The sequence below is a fragment of the Chanos chanos genome, chromosome 3, assembly GCF_902362185.1.
Source record: "Chanos chanos chromosome 3, fChaCha1.1, whole genome shotgun sequence".
Taxonomy (NCBI): Eukaryota; Metazoa; Chordata; class Actinopteri; order Gonorynchiformes; family Chanidae; genus Chanos; species Chanos chanos.
Window position 1 is genome coordinate 2,738,242 of NC_044497.1, and position 16,884 is coordinate 2,755,125.

Sequence of the window (16,884 nt, forward strand, 5' to 3'; positions counted from 1 at the left end):
CTTTTCTTTTCTTTTCTTTTCTTTTCCTTTCTTTTCTTTTCCTTTCCTTTTTCCTTTCCTTTCTTTTCTTTTCTTTTCCTTTCTCTTCTGCTCTTTTCTTTTCTTTTCTTTTCTTTTCCTTTCTTTTCCTTTCTTTTCTTTTCCTCTCTTTTCCTTTCTTTTCTTTTCCTTTCTTTTCTTTTCTTTTCCACTCTTTTCCTTTCTTTTCCTTTCTTTTCTTTTCTGCTCTTTTCTTTTCTTTTCTTTTCTTTTCTTTTCCTTTCTTTTCTTTTCTTTTCTTTTCTTTTCCTTTCTTTTCCTTTCTTTTCTTTTCTTTTCTTTTCTTTTCTGCTCATTTCTTTTCTTTTCCTTTCTTTTCTTTTCTTTTCTTTCCTTCCTCTTCTGCTCTTTTCTTTTCCTTTCTTTTCTTTCCTTTCTCTTCTGCTCTTTTCTTTTCCTTTCTTTTCTTTTCTTTTCTTTTCTGCTCTTTTCTTTTCTTTTCTTTTCTTTTCTTTTCTTTTCTTTTCTTGTCTTTCTGTTCTTTTCTTTTCTTTTCTTTTCTTTTCCTTTCTTGTTTTTCTGCTCTTTTCTTTTCTTTTCTTTTCTGCTCTTTTCTTTTCCTTTCTTTTCTTTTCTTCGCATGTCTGCTCTTTTCTTTTCTTTTCTTTTCTACTGACTTGAAAAAAGTTTCTAATCTGCTTTTTGTTTTCATATCATATACCAGGTTGTTTTTCATTTCATTGCACAAAAAGAAAAATATATTGGCACTATCTGTATATGCCTATAAACTGAAATGCTTCTCTTTTAATAGAATATTCCCCTTTGCAACTACTTTGATTCTTACATGTATCTTTTGACAGATGTAAAAACTTCCTTCAGTTTGTTGTGGTTAGGTGCCTTCCTCAGGCATAACATAATAACAGCATCATCCTCAATCTGAACCCATTATAATCCTACTGTGTTCCTTTTTTTTTTTTAATTGTCAACAAATCCTCTGTTCTCTTTTCTGTACATCTTCAGTTATGACCTTATGGTGGGACTTCACCTTTATGGCTGGACTAAAAAAATGCATCAGAAATCCCTTCTGAACTGAGCTTTGTAACAGGAAAAACATTTTCATCAGATCATAAGGGAGGGGAGGTTATAAGGAGGGTAGTATAAAGACCTGTTAAGTGAATACAATGCTCACGCTGCTCGGGTGTCACACAGGGACTAAATCTCTGCATGATTCTCCAATGTCACTTCTCAGCACTCAGACAAGTACTAATATTGTGTGATGTGCCACCTAGTGGACAATAGGCATAACATAAATACAATCAGAAACGATCAACACATAACTGAGAAGACTTAATACAGTGTGAGTGTGTGTGTGTGTGTCTGTGTGTGCGTGTGTATGTCTATTGAGAGATATGGCAGAAGCCTTTTTGTTCCAATCAGTTTGTTAATCATAGTGCTGCAGCTCAGGATTGCCAACTTTTTAAAAGAAATAAAGAAATCATTATATTTTCACTGTATTTTTACCACATGATTGTAACTGTGGCAAAGGATGGTATGCATAGTCCATTTGTACATTATTATTATTATTATTATTATTATTATATTATTATTATTATTTTTATTATTATTATTATTTATGTATGTGTGTGTATAAAATATTATTCATTCATTTTCAAATTTCAAATTATCCTAACTAGGGTCGCAGGGGGTGCTGGAGCCTATCCCAGTGCTCATAGCTCAAAAGAAGGGGAAACACCCTGGACAGGTTGCCTGTCCATCACAGGGCAGACGCACTCACACCTAGGAGCAAGTTAGTGTTTTCAATTTGCCTAAACTGCATGTTTTTGGACTGGGAGGAAACCAACCCGGCGAGAACATGTACAGACAGGACCCCTCCACACAGAAAGGACCCCTGCCATCCAGGAATCAAACCCAGTACCTTCTTGCTGAGAGGCCCTGAATGAAATATTAAACATTTGTTATTTGGTGACCTAATCATCTGCCCTCAGTGCAATGAGAATGATTATCTGGTGTTGTACTGTGTATTGTAGTCATGTCAGACTTACTGATCTCACTGTAAGAATTTACCCATATCCTGTTTTAATCTCATACCTCAAATGACAGATCCATAAAGCCCCCTCCTCCTGAAAATGTTGCATGTGTGAGCATGACACAGTGTGTGTGTGTGTGTGTGTGTGTGTGTGTGTGTGTTTACATGTCCCTCTCTGTCTCATATTCTCTGATGTGTCTACACACACCCACACACACCCACACTCACACACACACACACACACACAAGCACTTTCAGTTTTAGAGACTCTGTGTGTCTGCCACTCCCTGTCCCTTTGTGTTTTTGTTTGTTTTTTTTTTAAGTTCAGAAATTATAATTATTCACATGTGTTGACTGTCTGTCCTCTTAAATGACGTAGCGTAATTAAGTACACAAAGGACATCTTAAATATAGCTAACCTCACTAAACCAATCTTTCCCAATCAACATTTTTCCCCTTTTCTCTCTTTCTCTCTTTCCTTCTCTCTTTTTTCTTTTCCCTTTTTGGTTTGCCTTGGGTTCTTAGGGCCAGTCAAGTGTGATAATGTGTCGTTTAGAATCCACACCTTCTTACTATCAGACATAGGAATTTATCAGATACAGGATTTTCTGACACATCCGTCAAATCTCATCCCATCAGTCTTGAGCTGTGGCTGACGTGAAGTTCATAGCTCAGAAATAACCATGTGTGTGTGTGTGTGTGTGTGTGTGTGTGTAGACCGTCTTCCCTCTCTCTGCTTAAATCGTGAAGCCTTTTCAACATAATTAGGATTTCTTACAGATAGCCGGCCTCAGTAGGCAAAATATTACCATGAAAGTTTGAAAAACGTATTCTTGGCCTATGCTGACGCACCACCTGTTTAATCAGCATATTGTCTCTGTTTCTCCTGCTGCATCCAATTCTGCAGACAAGCCCTGTTTTTTTTCTCTTCTAAAGACAGGAAGTCCCTCTTCCTAAACAAACACAGTGGGAGCAGTGTCTGAGAACAGTGTAAGAAATGAAATTTTACTTCAGTTTCATTCAGTTAAACTGAGTTGTGATAGATTGTATGAAAGCCTCAGATCTCGGTGCAAAGGTTAGTTCCCATAGAACCTACACTGTCTCCTGCTTCAGTTCAATGTTCCCATCCATGCTCCTCTGTCCTGCAGACTGGGTGTGTAAGGGATGTGAAAACTGACCTCTGAGTGGACTGAATGTTTCCTGTCATGATATAGAGAACTCTGATGTTTAGAGGAGCTGACACATATTGACTTCAAGATAACCAGCTCTGTTCAAGTTATTTGCCTCCATATTAAACACACACACACACACACACACACACACACACACACACACACACACACACACACAAACTATTTTCATTGTAATTTATTTACAAGTTCATGGAAGTTCAAAGGAAGTGTCCCAGGACAATTACTGATCAGTGTAAGTGTAGGATCAGACAAATTCACAAGACCTTCATAATGACCAGAAGAGAACATGACTATAGTCATAAGTTTAGCTGAACCAGTTGCCTTTTTTGGGGGGCAAACAAAGTTGAAACTTCAATTTGAACTTCCGCTATCATAAAGCATTATTGTACAGACCATAATACAAAGACATGTTTAGTTAATGAAAACAAAACTTGATTTCTTCCAATACTTTACAATTAATGGTACATATCAGGAAAACTTAATCATATCTATGTAAAAAGATCTGAGAAAGAAGGTCTACATTAGAAATACTAACATATCAAACAGACCACAAAGTTTATAAACAAAACAAAACAAAACAAAACAAAACAACACAAAACAAAACAAAAAAAAAAACGGTTACCAAGTTAAATGCATTTTCATAGTTGAACACATTCTCGTAGATCAAGCACAACCTGTCAGTGGTGTAAAAAAATCTGCTAGACCACTAGATCAACGTGAGTGCTGCCGGTCACAGATCTCCACCTTGATCATTGCTCTGCCCCCACTGCTCATGCTGGCCCTGATTTCTACTCCCTCTCCTTTAAACTCTGTTGCAGACCTATCAGCCTTGGTGTGTTCGAACCTGGAGTCGTCTTAGTAATACATGTATGTAAACAGTGACCCATCACATTGTCTTGGAGGCTGAAAAATGCCGAATGGCGGCCAGTTCTCAATGAAGTCATAGTTCAGAGGAACAGAGAAGCTGATGGATGCTTGCCCTTCTCTCTGATGCCAGAGATTCGAGATTCCTTTTGTTACATCTCAGTATAAAAAAGCAAAAGTCTTAGGTTTTGGCTTAAATATAAATAGTGTTCATTGTGTGTGTGTTTAAGTGTGTTTGTGTATGCACAATGACGGCAGAGTGTGTGTGTGTGTGTGTGTGTGTTGATTCTTTGTGTTAAGTATCTTGTATGTAAAGATGCCCACCGCCCCCCTGGCAACACCTCCAGTCCTGGTAAAGATACTTCAGATGCTACGTTTAGCATCCACACAGGATTTCATATATACAGCTGCCCTCAGATACCCAAACATTTTTACTCAGTATCAGGTTCTCAGACTCAGTCGTATATGACATTAAATCTACAATCCAAATTATCTCAGATATGGTATCACATCTTTTAAATAATTCTGACTCCAACATTAAACCTTCTCATCTAAGTTAAGTTAAGTTTCAGTGATTGCACACACACACTGTGAACAGCAAGCAGTGAATTTGTCCTCTGCATTTAACCCAGCCAACACACCAGTAGTGAACACACACCAGACGCACCCGGGGAGCATTGGGGTTAAGTGCCTTGCTCAAAGACACACAGCCGTGGATGTTGGGCCGGGGAATCGAACCGGCAACCCTCCAGTCACAAGCCCAGTTCTCTACTCTTTAGATCACGGCTGCCCTATAGAACACCACTATCCCCTTTGCTTAAAAAACAAAAATAAAAAATGAATAAATGAATGAATGCAGCAAGTGAAATAAAAGAAGATAAATCAGAGTCGGAGATTTGAGTCAAACATAACCTTATGGTTTTGTATTTAATGTTATAGTTGTTATTTGAGTAACATTGCACAGATTTGTAACCAAATCATTAGTGTTGTTATAGCGATAGTACACATCACACCTTTTTCAGATTCACTCACTGAATCACAGGGATTTACTCATCTCCTGTAACCAGTACACAGAGTACAAGACATGGCAACCCAGAGGAATAATCCTTTGCCTCAAAGTATTAAACACACATACATTCACCACTAGGGGTCAGTGTTGTATGAGGCTCTTGTCAGAAGGTGAAGTTAAAAACCAGAAGGACACTAGACCTCTATGACTTGATCTGAGGAACCTTGTTAAAGATAGTAACTAGTCACACTGGTGATTTTGATGATGTGATATTCTTCTTGACTCTGTCATTTGCTACTATTTTTCCCCATTACAGATGGACTGTTTTTATTTTGAAATTCTGAACATGTAATGGTCACTGATAGGAAAACGTGTGGAATCCTAATAGTAGCTGATCTGATTTTATACAGTTCAGACTGAGGGCCATGGTCTATGGGAGTGGTGCCAAACCTTTTTTAAAGAGAACCAGTCTGCATCAGATCAAACCACCTCATGGCCAGTTACTTTTCGCCAGCATGATTAATCAATAATGATTACAGAGGTCACTCACACTACTCTATAGGGCATAAAGGGCGATGGCAGGTTAACAGTAGGGATGCATTTTGGCCATTTTTCCAGTAAACTAGAACAGTGTGGACCTCACTACAACTCCTACCTGATCATCAGCATTTCAGACTATGTGAACTTTGGTCATGTAAGTTTTAATATTTCAATTTAAAAGTTTCTATTACAGATAAACCTAATGGAAAAAAAAAATTACTATGGTGACATGCTTGTTCATTTTGGCCAAACACAAAAGCATGGAAGGTGAATGTAATTTCATTTCCATGTCATGGGATGGGATTGACATTCAGCACATACAGCATGATCCAGCATTCACTATCAAAGTGTCTGTGTAACAGAGACAGACATACAACTGACAAATACATAAAACCCATATGGACCTCCACTCAGTCTTCAACATCAGTGGTGTTAGAAGGTGCTTGTCTTACTGTTGTTATTATTATATGACTGATCACCAGTAGAGTGGACTTAATCAGTGCTCTTCAGTCATTATTGGTATAAAAGAAATTTGATCTTCTTCACATCTTTTCTTAAAATGCTCATATTTCAACCTAGAAGCATTTGATAAATATGTTTATATGAAATATTTCAACCTGATAAACATGTTTGTGTTAAATATGTTCTGTTCTCTGGTTCATGCACATGATGGAAACACTCATTCATCACAGGATTGTAGCTGTATAACAGTGAAACTGTCGCTGGACATTTTTTTAAAAGTTCAGACAGTAAAAAATAGACAGTGTAATCAAACAGAGGAGAAACCCAGGCCGGGGGAAACCCAAAAATGACTGTACTTTAGAGACTTGGCAGCATATAAATCAGCAATGTGCTTCCGTACATTTTCATTTTTAATTTCTGTATCTCTCACATTTCATATTCAATCTGTCACAGTATAACAGATATGATCTAATCCACCAAATCAGTACTAATCTTGTTTATCATAAATCTCCATCTTAATCACGGTTCTTTCCCCACTGACCATGCTGGCCATGATCTCCACTGTATCTTCTGTAAACACCGTTCCAGACCCCTTGGCATTGATGTGTTTGAAGTCGCCATTCTCGTCATAATATGTGTTTGAACAATTTCTCTTCCCATTTCCGGTTTTCGTTGAAGACACCCACTGCCAGCCAGTTTTCATAGAGGTTGTAGTCAAATGGAACAGAAAACATGACGGCTAACAGCTGTTCACCATGCTGAGTGTCCACATGGGACAGCTCATATGTCAGCACACCAACCGCTCCTCTGAAACCCAGTCCTGTCTTGGCAAAGGCACACACGTCTGTAAAACTCTGTAAAAATGAGTTAGATGTAGAACAAAACTTTATTTGTCTATAAGGCCTGGGTGAGTAGTGTGAATAAATGATCAGAAGAGAAAGTTTAATTTTACTGTTGAAGTGTCGTGTTCAACAGGGAGCATTAAGAGTTGACAAGCAACTTCTACAATCAGAAGGCATCATTGTATAGATCATAACACAGACACTTTTAGCTACTGAAAGAGAAACGAAGTTTCTTCCAATAATCTACAGTTAATGATAAATATCAGGGAAAGTCAATCATATGAATGCAAAAAGATCTGAAAAAGAAAGTCTACATCAAAATCACTAACATAAAAAACACACCACAAAACAGGACAACACAAAGCAAAACAAAACAAAAAACAACTACTGATTTCAATGCATTTTCATATTTGTATTTTCACATATCCTGTCATTGGACAAAAAATCTGCTAGACTAGGTCAATATGAACATCCTTATCATAGATCTCCATTTTGATCATTGCTCTTCCCCCACTGCTCACACTGGCCCGGATTTCTGGTCTGTCTCCTTTAAACTCTACTGCAGACCCATCACCTTTGGTGCGTGCAAAGCTGTGGTCGTCACTGTAATACATGTTTTTAAAACGATGAGTAATCACAGGTTTTTAATGGCTCAAAAATGGCAACTGCCAGCCAGTTCTCATAGAAGTCATAGTTAAAAGGAACAGAGAACGTGATGGCCCATCTCTCTCGTTATTCCTAGTATTAAGCATCTCGTATGTTAGAATGCCCACTGCTCCCCTGGCAACACCTCCAGTCTTGACAAAGGCACACATGTCTGTTTTATTGGGGTGCAGTGTTGGTTGGGGAGCACGGAAGACATAGCCACTGTACATGTACGCCCTAATGGAGTGAATAGAAACAAAACAACACAACACAACACAGCACAACAAAACAAAACTTTATTAATATCCACTGAGAGTAATATAAAACTTTCTTTAAAATGTAAGTTTGAAAAGAGCGCAAAGAATCCTTATCTGATGCAAGCAGAAAGTTTGCTCTGCTTTTTATGTGACGAGTGAGAAATGAAAGCATTTTTGTTGTGCCTGAGCTGCCTGTGTGTGTTTGTGTGTATGTGTGTGTGTGTGTGTGTATGTGTGTGTGTGTGTGTGTGTGTGTGTATGTGATCTCATGGGAAGGGTGGACAAGTGGGGTGCATCCAAATTGTCAAAAAAATGACATCCTATGTCTTTTCCTAACCACTTTTCCTTGAATGTTTAGGTGCATCTTCAGCTATGGAAGGGATGCCTGTCTTTGAAATCACAAAGACAACAATTATTAACTTAAAAGAATCTGTACTAAAGACATGGTAACAGGTGAATAAAAAACCTTAAGTACATACAGAATAAGAAGGGCTTGGCAAAACTCGCAATGCCCAAAACAACATTTGTTTTGCCTCCAGTCTTGGCAAAGGCACACACGTCTGTTTTATTGGGGTGCAATGCTGGTTGGGGAGAACAGAAGACGTAGCCATTATTCCTTGCATATGCGTGAATTAGTGCCTTGCATGCATCAAGTTTTTATCTCTCATAATGATAAGGCAAAGCCACTTAAGTCTATCGCCTTCCTTTTCTCCTCAGAAGGAGAACAGGTTTTGTGTGCTGTGTTCTGGTCCAGTGTGAGCTGACTGGTTCAAGGAAAATGAGCAAGCAGATCAATTCAGACACTCAATATCATGAGTGCACATGCAGAAAAAGTTGCAGGTTCCATGAGACGCTCTCAGAGCTGCACCATGGAGATGAACAACTTCAGTGAGCTCTACAGCCTCACCAATCCAAAGTAAGACAAAATACTAAGGTTTCCACCCAACATTATTCGCATTACCCAACCATGTCTGAGAGTCTCAGAAATTTAATAGGGATGTACGCTAATGCCTTCGTTACCAGTGAATTTTGTTCCCCCAACGAAAAAGATGCTTTAGACATCATACAGTTTTGACAGTTCTGTGTCCAGAACAAAGGACTCAAGATCTTCCCCAGCATCCTTGTATTTGTACATCAGCTGTCTGCTTTCCTGGGTAAGAACCACAGAACATAGGTATATTGGTGGAAAAAGCAGCTGTTCCAGGGTTCTCAGGGTCCTTGGACACACTCTGAGAACTCTGGATTCGAAATGCCAAAAGACAAGGAAGAGATCTGTATGTATAGATTTTGCCAGTGCCTTCGGATAAGTTTCCAATAACCTTATTTGGGAAGCCTTTTCATGTAACCTTTTCTTGGGCGGATTTTCTTTTATGTTCCAGCAACCTTCAGGAATCTCATCAGACCTTACTTTCAAGACATCTGAATGCACCACCTTTTGGCTTTCATGGCAGGAAGTAGGTGTCTTGGCAGAATGAATCATCCTTCCTCTGGCCTTTATCATGGCCATAAAAGTAATCATTAGAGCATCCAGTTGGGAGGTATTTGTGCAATATTTGTAAGTATTTGGTCCCCCTGTCCACTGACTTCCAAATAGTGTGACAATGAAAATCTTCACTGTTCAGGTCAGTATTTTTAAAGAATGTAATATGCACTAGCACCTCACAAATGTTCAACTTTTATACTTGAATAACAGGCATGGACCGATGTCCCAGTTATAAGTGTAAAACACACATGAATCACTCCAATCACTTCTGCATCTGCATTAATCTCAGAAGAAAAAAAATGGATAGGGAACGATTGGCTTCCTGAAGCCAGCTGTTCTTAAAAAAACGAAATCTTAAGTTTGTTTTAATATGCTCACAAACAGAGAGATGAGAGGCAGTCCACACACATGAGTAGTTGTGTTTCTGGCACTGCCTAACAACTGCTACAATAAAGTAGATCTTTGATCCTTACTTGTCTTGTGTCTAGAGAAAACTGAAGTCTTTCATTTAAGCTGATGTTTTTCATTTAAAATTTCCTAAAGCACTCCTTAGTTTTTTTTTTTTTTTTTTAAGTCTTTTACTAATTATTAAAAGTCTTATTTTAGCAATTAAATGTAATGAGTTATTACTGTGTTACTATGAGGTGTTATTAGAAGTGTTTATAATTGTTACTGACGTAAAATTTTTCATCCAGTAGCCTTTCACATCAAACATTCTCACACAGTGCTCCTGCAACTTTTTCTCAATTTTTCATTGCCAATAACTTAGCAATTTTGTCTGATTATAGAGACCAAACTTGAATAGTTTAAATGTCTTTCATGTCAGCATGTGGTCTGGCTTCTTTGTACTTTTGTGATTTTGTTTTTATTACACCACATTCAAAAAATAACAATGATTTTTTTTAAATTCAATTAATTCCTATAGGATATCCATGTGGAGTGGTTATGTCTTCCGCCCACCCCAGCCAACGATACAACCCACTAAAACATGGGAAGTAAGATCAACACCTTGAGTGAAATCTTTTTTCACCAACCTTCGGTCGTAATGTAGTTTCATTTTCAATTGAAACACCCCCAGAGACTCTTTTGCAGCAGTGCAAGCTCGGTGGAGGTGCTCATGAAAAGAATTAACATAATCTAAAGCATTTCATTCACAGCGAGTTTCAGACATTAAAGTTTCCTTCAAAAGTTTCAGTGGTCCCTGAACTGTGTGGCCGAACACCAAATCAGTTGGACTGAACCCAAGAGATTCTTGTACCGTCTCACGTACAGCAAACAACGCAAACAGATGGCCCTCATCCCACTCATTTCTAGAATCAAGGCAGTACGTGCGTAACATGGACTTGAGAGTCTAATGGAAACGCTCTAGTGTGCCTTGAGACTTCGGGTGGTAAGCACTTGATGTCTGGTGCCTGACAGACAACTGCTGCAATACCTGAGCAAACAACTTTGAAGTTAAATTTGTACCCTTGACTGTTTGAATAATTTTCGGTAGACCAAAGGTAGAACAAAATTTCACCAGAGTTTTCATTACTGCCTTTGTCTTAATGGCAAGCTGCGGAACTGCCTCTGGGAATCGTGTGGCAGCACACATCGTAGTTAAAATGTACTGATTTCTGGACTCTGTTTTTGGTAAGGGGCCCACACAGTCTAGAACAGGGATAGGATGGAGCAGAGCTGGAGGAACTGGCTGGTTGGGTTTCCCACAATTTGACAAACAAGCGATGCTTTTAACCCAGGCCAAAAGAAATAATGCAAAATACGATAAAAAGTTTTTCTGATTCCTAAATGGCTGGACAATGCCTTATCGTGTGCTAGTGTCAGTATTTGGGGGAACCACGAGTTGGTAAAATGAATTGCAACCACGATCATTCTGCGTGGACGCCGTCCACTAGTGCATTAACACACCCCTATCATAAAAATACTTATTTTCCGAAACAGTCACAAAGAAACAGTGAGCTAGGGAAGGATCTGCTTTTTGAGCAGCAATGAGTTGTTCTTTTCCGATCCCTATCGACACCGCTCTGTCAGTGTCAGTTACGGAGACCAACAGGTCCATAAGGGAACCAGTAGAGTTTGGCACCTTGCCCACCAAAGGCACACTAGACACATTCATAAAAGTATCAGCAAGGTCCACATCAAATTTACGTGCTTGAGCACGCATCACCACACAAGCAGGGAAAGCACTGGGAAATTAATTAGTTATGTCATCGGAGGGCATATCAGGCTTATCAGTTACCTCGGGGAAAGGAAATACTTTATCTCCAGCTAAATCATTACTGAGAATGAAAGAAACACCATTCACAGGCAGCTGTGCACACACACCAATCATTCATCCATTCATTTATTCATTCATTCATTTATTGTATGTGTGTGCCACCATGTCACTGTCTGCACTATGTTTTGGACTTTTGTTTTGACATGTCTTGTGGTCCTGTTTCTTGTGTTTCTGTCTCCGCTCTTCACCTGATTCTGTTCATCTTATTTATCAGCCTTATTTCAGCCCGTTAAGTTTAACCAATCATGTTTTCCCTGATTGGTTAACCTTGTGTATTTAGGCCCTTGTGTTTAACCTGTCTTTGTCTATCATTGTTTGTGCTTGGATACACTCTGGCTGGCTGGCTGGCTGGCTGGCTGGCTGCACCTTTTGTCACTGGTCTTGGTTCCCGTTTTGCACCTGTTTACTTGGCCTTTTTGTAAGTAAAGTCCTCCTTTTTGTTAATCATTTTCAACCGTGCATTTGGGTCCAGCTCCACTGCAGCCATGACATACCATCAAGAAGAGCACCCCCACACAAAAGCAAACATGACTATTTGTAAAAAAGTTTGGCACTCAACCCAAAATAATAATAATAAAAAAAACTTAATCCACGCAATCATGCTACTCTTTACAAGACTATCTCTCCTATACCCTCACGTGCAGGACAAAGCGTCCACCATGACATTTTCAGACCCTTTTTTGTGTTTTATGTCTAATGATTGTGCTAGTAGAGACCATCGCATCAATCTTTGATCTGAATTGCACATAGGAGAGCGCTTGACCCAAGATACACCTCAAACTGCTGTGGCGCAAGCAGGAAAGCAAGCGTTTACTTCTCAATTGTACTGTAATGAAGCTGATGCTTTGTGAACTTTTTCGAATAAAAACTGACAGGGTGATTGATACCGTGAGAATCCTCTTATAGAAAAACCGCACCAATGTCAGTAATGCTTGCATCCACTTCCAAATTGAACAACCACACAAAATCGGGAGCGGAAAGCACGGGCGTGTTACACAGAAGAGACTTTACAGAGTCAAATGCACCCTGACACTCTGTCGTCCACACCAACTCTTTATCTGACTGGAGCAGATCAGTGAGCGGGGACACAACACTGGAAAAATTTCGGCAAAAAGCTCTATAATAGCCTGCTATGCCTAAAAACCTGTGCAACTCTCATCAGATTGCCCTTTTTGTAAGTAAAGTCCTCCTTTTTGTTAATCATTTTCAACCGTGCATTTGGGTCCAGCTCCACTGCAGCCATGACATACCATCAAGAAGAGCACCCCCACACAAAAGCAAACATGACTATTTGTAAAAAAGTTTGGCACTCAACCCAAAATAATAATAATAAAAAAAACTTAATCCACGCAATCATGCTACTCTTTACAAGACTATCTCTCCTATACCCTCACGTGCAGGACAAAGCGTCCACCATGACATTTTCAGACCCTTTTTTGTGTTTTATGTCTAATGATTGTGCTAGTAGAGACCATCGCATCAATCTTTGATCTGAATTGCACATAGGAGAGCGCTTGACCCAAGATACACCTCAAACTGCTGTGGCGCAAGCAGGAAAGCAAGCGTTTACTTCTCAATTGTACTGTAATGAAGCTGATGCTTTGTGAACTTTTTCGAATAAAAACTGACAGGGTGATTGATACCGTGAGAATCCTCTTATAGAAAAACCGCACCAATGTCAGTAATGCTTGCATCCACTTCCAAATTGAACAACCACACAAAATCGGGAGCGGAAAGCACGGGCATGTTACACAGAAGAGACTTTACAGAGTCAAATGCACCCTGACACTCTGTCGTCCACACCAACTCTTTATCTGACTGGAGCAGATCAGTGAGCGGGGACACAACACTGGAAAAATTTCGGCAAAAAGCTCTATAATAGCCTGCTATGCCTAAAAACCTGTGCAACTCTCATCAGATTGCCCTTTTTGTAAGTAAAGTCCTCCTTTTTGTTAATCATTTTCAACCGTGCATTTGGGTCCAGCTCCACTGCAGCCATGACACACCATCATGAAGAGCAGGAGAGAGTGGGGTCAGGGTCTGGTACACAGTGGTCAGTGATATCAGAGACAAGGCAGGGACAGTAGTCACACAAATAATCCAAAGTTCTGGATAATTTTGAGAGACTTAAATTGTTTTCTTCCTTGTTATTTGTTTCTTTTTTTCTGTAATTTGACAAGTTGTCTATCTAATAACAAATTAATTATTGTATGTGCAGGTATCTCTTATAGCCTTACACCCAAATTTCCAAGTAAGCCTTATCCAGTAACCCCAAGAAACAGGAACTTTTCAACACACTACCTTCTTTTTGAAGTCCTCATGTGGTTGGGTTATAGAGATGATGAAACACAATGGAGGTTGTTTGTAAAGGTAAGGCCTAGGGCGTTTTCCATATCGGGGGAGAGAAAGAGCTTGAGAAATCTTTTACTACTTTCAGTCTAACCTTCAAGGTGAACTGTATATTCAGCAGATTTAGTTTACTTTCAACCCCCAAAACATGCCTCAATTTTCATAACTGTTATGAAAGAGAAACATGTTCCCTCTAAGCAGCCCTGTGGGTCAGACTTGGGCTCAGTCACAGAGGACATATTGAGGACTGTTATCACTGAGATGGAGAGACTCCTCAGCTCAAAGCCCTTTGGCTACACATCCTCAGATACAGCAGGCTGAAGAAATGTAAGTCTTACTATTTTCAATAACAGTATTTGTCAGTTAATGAACATGAAGAACCAAATGCCATAACTTGAAAGAATAATTGATAATAAAGTTCACATTTGAATGTTACAATGTTTTATGATCCCACCAATCATTCCCCATGAAAATATTTTAATGATAACGTTCCTCTTGTCTTCAGACTTCAACACAGCACACACAACCTGTTCTCTTTCTGAGGAGAATAGGAAAGTGACAGAGTCTTCAGTGGCTTTGCCTTATCCTGATCATTATGAGAGATTTAAGAATGACTTCCAAGTTGTGTGTAGAGAGGCCTTGACTGAGCGCTGTGACTGGGAGGAGGAGTTCAGTGGAGACAGAACTCAGATAAGAGTTACATGTGTAGGCATCAGTAGAGCTAAAGCAATGATATGGGTAGGAATGACAGGTCCGTCAGTATGGAATGATGGAATAACTCGTTTTGTTTTTGGCACAATGGTAAGAACAAAATAATCTCTGCCTCACTCCTCCTCCAGAATGTATCTGGACCAGGCTGCAGGTCGAGATGAAATCACATCTGTTTAAATTCAACAGTAATAAAGCAGCTCTAAATACACAAAATGATCACAGTCTCTCAAGCAACATGAGACAATCATTGTTAAACTGTTTAATGTTATTGTAATTGATGAGAGCATTGATATGTGATTTATCAGAACTGTTGTGATTGAAGAGAAGTGAATTAGACCATTCCAGGACAATCCAGTTGACTGCGATCTCATGTTTGCTATATGGTGTGTGATAATCTGTTCAAATTTCCAACCGTTCATGTTAAAACAGAACAAATATATCTTGACATGCATAATGTAGACCCTCAGGTAATACTGGATCCTGGGAATTAGAAGGAACTCAATCGGCATACTATGTACTGTCGTCACACTGGGTTTCACAGAGATTACTCTGATATGAACAAAAAGAACTCATGATTCTCATTTATACCATACGTCCTTATGTGAGATGTATTCAGTTTAACAGTATTAAAAAAATGTTTGCTCATTGTTACCCTTGAAAAATGAACTTAAATGACATCCATGTTCTAACTTCTAAGTAGCTGGACACATACATGTGGTAGGTGAATGTTATTTCATGTGACAGGTTTATGTTTTGCGAATCTCACTGAAATTCAAATCCAATCTCAAAAAAGAGCTTGAGATGAAATGCTGTTTAAAACATAACTAATCGTGTGTTGACAGGTTTTCATAATGACCAGGAAAAAACAAGTGCAAATCACATGTTTAACTTTAACCAGTGTTTCAGAAGTCAGCATTACAGAATTGGTAGGATGAAAAATACATTTGTAATTACCAATACCTTTTCCTCTGTGATAATGGTGAAAGCAAGTCACATAATCTGGGATTACACACAATTTCTTATCAAGACGTTTTATAATTGATTTAGCACTTATCATAGATCTCAACCTGAACAATAGCTGAGCTTGCATTGCTCATGCTTGCTCTGATCTCCACTGAACCCCATGTGTTCTTTATAGGGTCTGTGGCCTTGGCACGAATGAATGCAGGCTCTAAATGATAGTACATGAGATTGTAGAGCGATTTGTCACATGGTCGAATGTGTTCAAAAACACCCACTGCCAGCCAGTTCTCGTAGAGGCTGTAGTCAAAAGGCACAGAGAACATGATGGCCATCATCTTATCAGTGTAACTTTTACTCTTCAACAGCTCGTAAGTCAGAACACCTACAGCCCCTCTGGCACCAACCGCTGTCTTAGAGAAGGCACACGCCGCCGTTGTGTTGACGTGCACAGTGGGTGGGGGAGGTTTGCTGATGTAGCCACTGTGCATCCAGGTTCTAAATAAATAAATACCATTTAGTTAAATGAAATATGTGTCTGCTATCATCTCCTTTAAACATTAAATTGGTTTAAATATGCATGTAGAAATGAGTGTAATGAAAATATTATGTTCACGTTACAATGATCACTTACATAATCATCAATAAAAAGTGCCTTTAAACTCTTAGGTAGGCCTGACTTAGTCCTAATTTAATAGTAGAGATTGAAACTTAAGTGCAGGCTTACTTGGGGTTGACAAGTGAGTAGACACTGCTGCCATTCTTAATTTCTATGGTGCAACTGCGATCGGAGAGCTCGGCGACAGCTCTACTAACAGTCAGAGAATTAGATTCCATTTTCCAGTATTTACTTCTTTCCTACAAGAAAACGAGACAGACAGAAACACACACACACACATTAACTGGTGCAGATTGAAAAGTTCCAGGGTAGAATATTAAAGGAATCATTTCAGGTCAGCAAGAATGTGACAGTGTCACCTTATTCACTCACTGGCGTTGTTCACTCAGACTATTAAAGAATACTCATTATTTAGATAGCAATAAGAGGAAGGAAGCAACAAGAGATTCTCCAGTCACCAGTTGATGGTCAACCACATGTCTTTTCATACAAGGCTCTGGACACTCACTTCCCATGATTCACTTTTCTGTGGCTCAGTTCACAGTGTTATATACTTTCCCTGACACTCCTTCCTACAACACCACCCTCAACATCACATCAGTACACACATGCAGCCAGCTAATGCATGTTTGTCTATCTCAGCATA

General features: G+C 39.1%; 1 protein-coding gene across 1 annotated transcript; it reads right to left on the reverse strand.

The window, feature by feature from the left end:
• Positions 1 to 15,702: 15,702 nt before the first annotated feature.
• Positions 15,703 to 16,456, reverse strand: LOC115808815 (bryoporin-like). The gene is made up of 2 exons (XM_030770304.1): positions 16,347 to 16,456; positions 15,703 to 16,117 (listed from the first exon to the last, which is right to left on the reverse strand). The coding sequence occupies exons 1-2, from the start codon at positions 16,454 to 16,456 to the stop codon at positions 15,703 to 15,705; spliced, it is 525 nt and encodes a 174-aa protein (XP_030626164.1).
• Between the last annotated feature and the right edge of the window lie 428 nt (positions 16,457 to 16,884).